The 6,034-nt window shown below is 30.9% G+C and overlaps 1 protein-coding gene across 1 annotated transcript; it reads left to right on the top strand.

The window, feature by feature from the left end:
• The first annotated feature begins 244 nt into the window (after positions 1-244).
• On the top strand, positions 245-2,949 carry LOC126700882 (myrcene synthase, chloroplastic-like). Its single transcript, XM_050399055.1, has 7 exons — positions 245-355; positions 461-728; positions 922-1,297; positions 1,547-1,765; positions 1,854-1,992; positions 2,104-2,352; positions 2,464-2,949. The coding sequence occupies exons 1-7, from the start codon at positions 245-247 to the stop codon at positions 2,806-2,808; spliced, it is 1,707 nt and encodes a 568-aa protein (XP_050255012.1). The 3' UTR covers positions 2,809-2,949.
• The last annotated feature ends 3,085 nt before the right edge of the window (positions 2,950-6,034 follow it).

Genomic DNA, 6,034 nt, shown 5'->3' on the forward strand with positions numbered 1-6,034 from the left:
TGTAAGAAAGATATCGTTTTACAAATTACTTTCTTTCTCTTGTCTCTCTATTTATTCTCTTTGCTTCTTTCTTTTCTCTTAGTCTTTTCAAATAATAACCCATTCAATCACAAAACCACAGTAACTCTACCTCAATGGATACTATATATATGTAACCTACTTTCTTCTCTCCCTACTTGCAATTTCACAGGACCACCTCCCCCATCTAAAAGCTTAGTCTCATTTAGTACAACATCCAGCTAGCATGGCAGACAGCAATACTTCAAATAATTCCATTATCGTTCGGCGATCAGCAAATTACCAACCTTCCATTTGGGACTATGATTACATCCAGTCGCTAAGAAACAAATACGTGGTATCATTTCATTATTGTTTTCAATTGCTATATTGTTTTACTATTGGTTCTGACTATATATTGCTTGAAAATTGACTGGCCCCTAATGATAAAATTGTGATGTAGGGAGAAACTTGCACTGCACAAAGTAATGTGTTGAAGGAACATGTGAGGATGATGCTTCACAAAGTGGTGGATCCTTTAGAGCAACTCGAGCTGATAGATATCTTGCAAAGACTTGGATTATCTCATCACTTCGAGGGAGAGATGAAAAGAATATTGGAAGGTCTGTACAACAATGATCAAAGTGGTGATACATGGAGGAAGGAGAATTTATATGCCACAACTCTTAAATTTAGACTCCTAAGACAACATGGATATAACATCTCTCAAGGTAATTTAGAAACACGAAAACAAAAAAAACAAAAACAAAAACAAAAAAACATTTGGCTATTTAAACGGAATAAATTCATCTCCAATTCACCTAAAATGGAAAGAGTACATTTAGGTAAAGAGTTTATTTCTTGGATTTGACAATGTACATAATACCATAATATAGTTAATAATTATTGCGTTGGTCATTGCAGGAGTTTTCAATATTTTCAAGGATGAGAGAGGGAAATTCAAGGCATGCCTTTGTGGGGAAACCAAGGGTATACTATCCTTGTATGACGCATCATTCCTTTTGACAGAAAGTGAGAATATGTTGGAGGAATTGAGAAATTTCGCAACCAAGCACCTCCAAGAATATGTCAAGCAAAATAAAGATAAAACTTTTTCTGCTATGGTGACCTATGCCTTGGAACTTCCATTGCATTGGAGAATAATCAAGTTTGAAACAAGGTGGTTTATTGATATATATAGGAGTAGAGAAGACATGAACCCTATCTTACTTAAGCTTGCAGAAATGGATTTCAACATGGTGCAAGCAGTCCACCAAGAAGATCTAAAACAAGTGTCAAGGTAAAAAAACTTATTACTTCTCACATTAAGTTGAGCTTCATCTTACATGTAATCAATACGTTAATTACTTAGTTATTGACAACCTTTGAAGGACTATAGAGATTCTCTGTTGAACTATTGAAGTGTACAATGATGAATATTAAAATTAAAATCAAATCTCCTGGCAACATAAAACAAATAATCAAGTTTATTATAGCCTAAATTTTAATTTTAGAAAATTGATAATTTTCTTGTTTTGTCCATAAAAAGGTGGTGGAAGAACACTAAGCTTGGAGAAAATTTGATATTTGCAAGGGATAGGCTAATGGAGATTTTCTTCTGGTCAATGGGTATGATAGATCAACCTCAGTTTGGGTGTTGTAGGATAAATTTAACAAAGTTGGGTTCACTGATAACGATAGTAGATGATGTTTATGACGTATATGGAACTTTGGATGAACTTAAGCTCTTCACAGATGCCATTGAGAGGTATGTATAAATCACATTAGTGCATTACACCTCATCCCCTTTACATAAAAACTAAAAAATTACTCTTTCATTTTTTGTGTGACTCCAGATGGGAGATCAATGCAATGGATCAGCTTCCACATAATATGAAGATATGTTTCCTCATTCTCTACAACTTTGTTAATGAAATGGCTTTTGATCTCCTTAAAAAACAAGGATTCCACATCATTCGATACCTTAAAAAAGCGGTATTGACTTGATTTGACTTCTAAATCCATCATTGTTTATTGTCAACATTTTCTCCTAAATACTTGACGGTTTTAATTCCTCTAATTCATGGTCCCATTTAATTGTTTCAGTGGTCAGATTTATGTAAATCTTATTTGTTGGAGGCCAAGTGGTATCACAACGGATACATACCAAGCCTTGCAGAATACCTTGAGAATGCATGGATTTCAGTATCAACACCAATTATACTAATGCATGCTTACTTTATGGTCAGCAATCCAATAACGAAGGAAGCCTTGGATTGCTTGGAAGAGTACCCCAAAATATTCTATTGGTCAGCAATGATTCTACGGTTTACAAATGATCTTGGAACATCTACAGTATGCTAATCACACTATCCTAATAGTTTCATTAAGAATACTTTCAACTACTTCACACAAGCATAGCCTAACAATATTTTCTTTTTTTTCTTTTTTTCTTTGGAAACTTAGAATGAATTAAAAAGAGGTGACGTTCCAAAATCAATCCAATGTTACATGAATGAAACTGGTGCTAGTGAAAAAGATGCTCGTGAGTATGTGAAGTCTTTGATTAGTACAGCATGGAAGAAGGTGAATGAAGAGAGAGTTGCGAGTTCTCCATTCTGTCAAACATTTATTGAAGTTGTAATGAACCTTGCAAGGATGGGTCATTTCATGTACCAATATGGAGATGGGTTTGGTGTTGCGGACCAAAAAACTAAAGATAGCGTATTATCATTACTTATTCAGCCCATTCCTCACTCCAGGATGTCTTCTGGCAATTCAAATACTACACCAAACTTGAACATCAATTAAGTGAAGACTTTAAACCATGATTTATGAGTATGGATTTTGGTTTTGGGGGAGTTATCTTATTTGATAAGTGGGTTAGGATGCTGTACAACAAATGGCCGATTAAAGTTTTTTCAATGGACCCCCAAAATAAAGTAGGAGTTTGGTTTCCTAACATGTTGTGGTTAATAAATCCTTTAGTTTATATGGATTATATGAGTGTTTAGTTGGTTTTTTATCTTCGTGGATATTGTGAAATTAAGTAGTTAAATCATTGCGTTATCTTTTTGAAAATGTTGGTCTTAAAATATGGAGGCAAAAATATGAAGTGTTGGCTTTTAAAGTTTTAAGATAGAGGTTGAAAATTCTATTGTTGCATTGAAATATCTTTGACAGGGTTAATTAATGAGAAGTGCTACATCTACAACACTTTCATAACAAATTTTAAGTAGCAAATTGTTATTAGTTGTTATGGATGGACAAAAAAGTAATTTCAATTGTAGATTCAAATTAAACGAATAACAACTTACCACTTATGATTTGTTATGAAAATGTTATGAATATAACACTTCTCATAATGAGTTAATTGGATTTACTTATAGAAACTCCAATTTGTACCTGCTAATCCTCTGGCCCCGTTGATAAAATGTTATCCCATTTTTGAAATGGAAAAATCACACATGGTGAACCTAAAATAACCATGACTCAGATTTAACTAAAAAGGCAAAAATAATTGGTTTCAAAGAAAGATGAATGTGCATGCATAAAACATGTATTCCATCCAAAAGGTATGAATGATTTCCAGACCAAGCCCCCTTCCACAAAGATCTTAGCCTTTACATTTTTATTGCATGCTAGTTCTACGTTTTGTTTTTCAAGGCTTCAATATGTGCCTAGGGCCGGCTCAACAACTTTTGGGGCCTTAAGCGAAAATTTTAAATGGGGCCTTTTTTATAATTAAATATTAATCAAATAATATATATATATATATATATTGAATTTTTTTATTTAAAATCTATTTTTCTTGCTTTTTGAGATGCAAAATTACTAATTAAGTTTTTGTATTTAAGTTTCTCTAACATTTCTTTTTCAATTGATAATATAGCTAATCCACTTAATCTTTCTTGTGACATAGTAGATCTTAAATAAGGTTTTATTAATTTTAATTTTGAAAAACTTCTTTCTACAGATGCAACCATAACAGGTATTGTTAATAATATTCTATAAGCAATATATGCTTTTGGAAAAGAATCTAGTCTTTTTTTAATTGGAGTATTTTCATCTATTTGCTCAACTTCTTTTAAAACTATTAGTTCTAAACATAAATCTAAGCCATCAATATCATAATAAACATCATGTTTGAGAAAACTTTCAAGATTAAATAAAACACAATTTATAATTAAAAATGATAATTTAACTAAAAATAAAATTTAAAGTATAGAACAACAGAACCTAATTATTGCAATTTTTCTAAAACTGTGACCACTTTAAAGTTTAAACTTGCACAAATAAAAATTAATTTAATACATGGTTTAATAAATTTGTATCACTATAATACAAATAAGTTGATATGATACACATCAAATTATTAATTAGTATAATAATTTATAATAATAAATAAAATGTCAGATAAAAAAAAAAAGTGTGAGAAACCAACAGCTTGTACTCCACTACTCCTAAGTCCTATCATCCTATGCCTATGGCTAAGTTTTAAAGAAAAAACGTGTCCTTCTTCTATCAATTATCATGGCAGAAAAGGGTACAAAGAGGGGCTGCTGGGGCAGAAAAGCTATCGGTGACTATATTTATTTTTTCCTTTTTAATCTTTTGCATTTTAGGATACAATAGGGCTTTTTTTAATGCATTTTATTGACCAATATAAGTGCTTAAATTTTTTTTTAATTAAAATATATAGATAAATATTTTATATATATATATATATATATATAATTTCTTTTTTTACAAGTGGGGGCCTTCTTTTATTTTGGGGCCTTAGACGATTGCATCAATTGCATCACCTATAGAGCCGGCCCTGTATGTGCCTCATAAAAATTTGCTATCATTGCTTTTTGATAATCAACATAAGCTAAATCTTTTTTTTCCCCTGGATGTGATGTTGATTCATAGGAATAGGCAATAACAATGATACTATTGATCAAATCAAGTACAACTGAGATTTCTGTCAATAAATAGCAAGGTCTATCAGTGTCAGCTTTATATATTACTCAGGGTGTTCATACACACAATATTCTATAACTTAAACCTATTTTGTCTACCTTAAAAATATATATATTGAATACCTAACTTGAAAATCTCAAGAATTTGGATTCAACAAAAATTATCTTGGCCCACCTAAACACAATCCTTGACCTCTTAAAAAAGTAAAACCAAACAAAGACCCAAATAACAACAATAAATATTAGCCCAAATAACAACAAAAATAACCCAAACAAGAAGATTAGACCTCTTATCTTTTACATCAAAAAATTAAAAAATAAATAAATAAAAAAGATATGACTGAACATCAACAATATATATATATATATATATATATACAACAAAAAAGCCCATTCAAAAACAAGAAAATAAAAACCCCTAATCATTCAAATTTGTAATTCGTTGAGCCTGTTCCATAAAAATAATCCATAATTTCATCTTCTCTAAAACAAAATACCATCAAAAGATATATTGTAATCGTGAATTCTCCTTGGTAGCTCTACCCATTTCTTTGCAATCACAACTCTATTATCTTTAGAGGTCAAATAAAACATCAAATTTGCCAATGAATTAAATTCCAGGAAATAAATCCATCCTCCTGCAAATAGAATTTTTTTCCTCTGTATTCTGGAGACCTCTTATGAATTAATATTTGAATATCACATTAGACTTGGTCTTAAAATTTAGTTAAAATAGAAATTGGAAATTATGCCATCAATTATCAATAGTAGTCAAAGATCGTGCTCTTTAATAAACTCTCTGCAAAAAATTGCTTAACTAAATTTACAAATCTATACATACGGGAATAAACCAAAAGCATTTCATTACAACCAATTGACTCAACATTATATATACTTAATGCCTTCAGCAATGAGGAAAAAAAATTTTAAAATACTATGTTCTAAGATGTCACTTATGTTCTAAAATTGAACTAATTCTCTATTTATGGCTTTAGCGTAGAGTTTGTTGTGTGCCTGTGTTAGAGCCCATCCTTGTGTGTGCGTGTGTTTGTTTCTCAAAAACAAATGAGCTA

This window comes from Quercus robur, chromosome 9 (assembly GCF_932294415.1).
Source record: "Quercus robur chromosome 9, dhQueRobu3.1, whole genome shotgun sequence".
Lineage (NCBI taxonomy): Eukaryota > Viridiplantae > Streptophyta > Magnoliopsida > Fagales > Fagaceae > Quercus > Quercus robur.

Bases quoted from the DNA above. Each gene is read 5' to 3' on its own strand.
- LOC126700882 (XM_050399055.1), top strand. From the start codon at position 245: ATGGCAGACAGCAATACTTCAAATAATTCCATTATCGTTCGGCGATCA. The intron at 1,298-1,546 runs GTAAAAAAACTT...GTCCATAAAAAG, and splicing joins GATCTAAAACAAGTGTCAAG to GTGGTGGAAGAACACTAAGC. The intron at 1,993-2,103 runs GTATTGACTTGA...TAATTGTTTCAG, and splicing joins TTCGATACCTTAAAAAAGCG to TGGTCAGATTTATGTAAATC.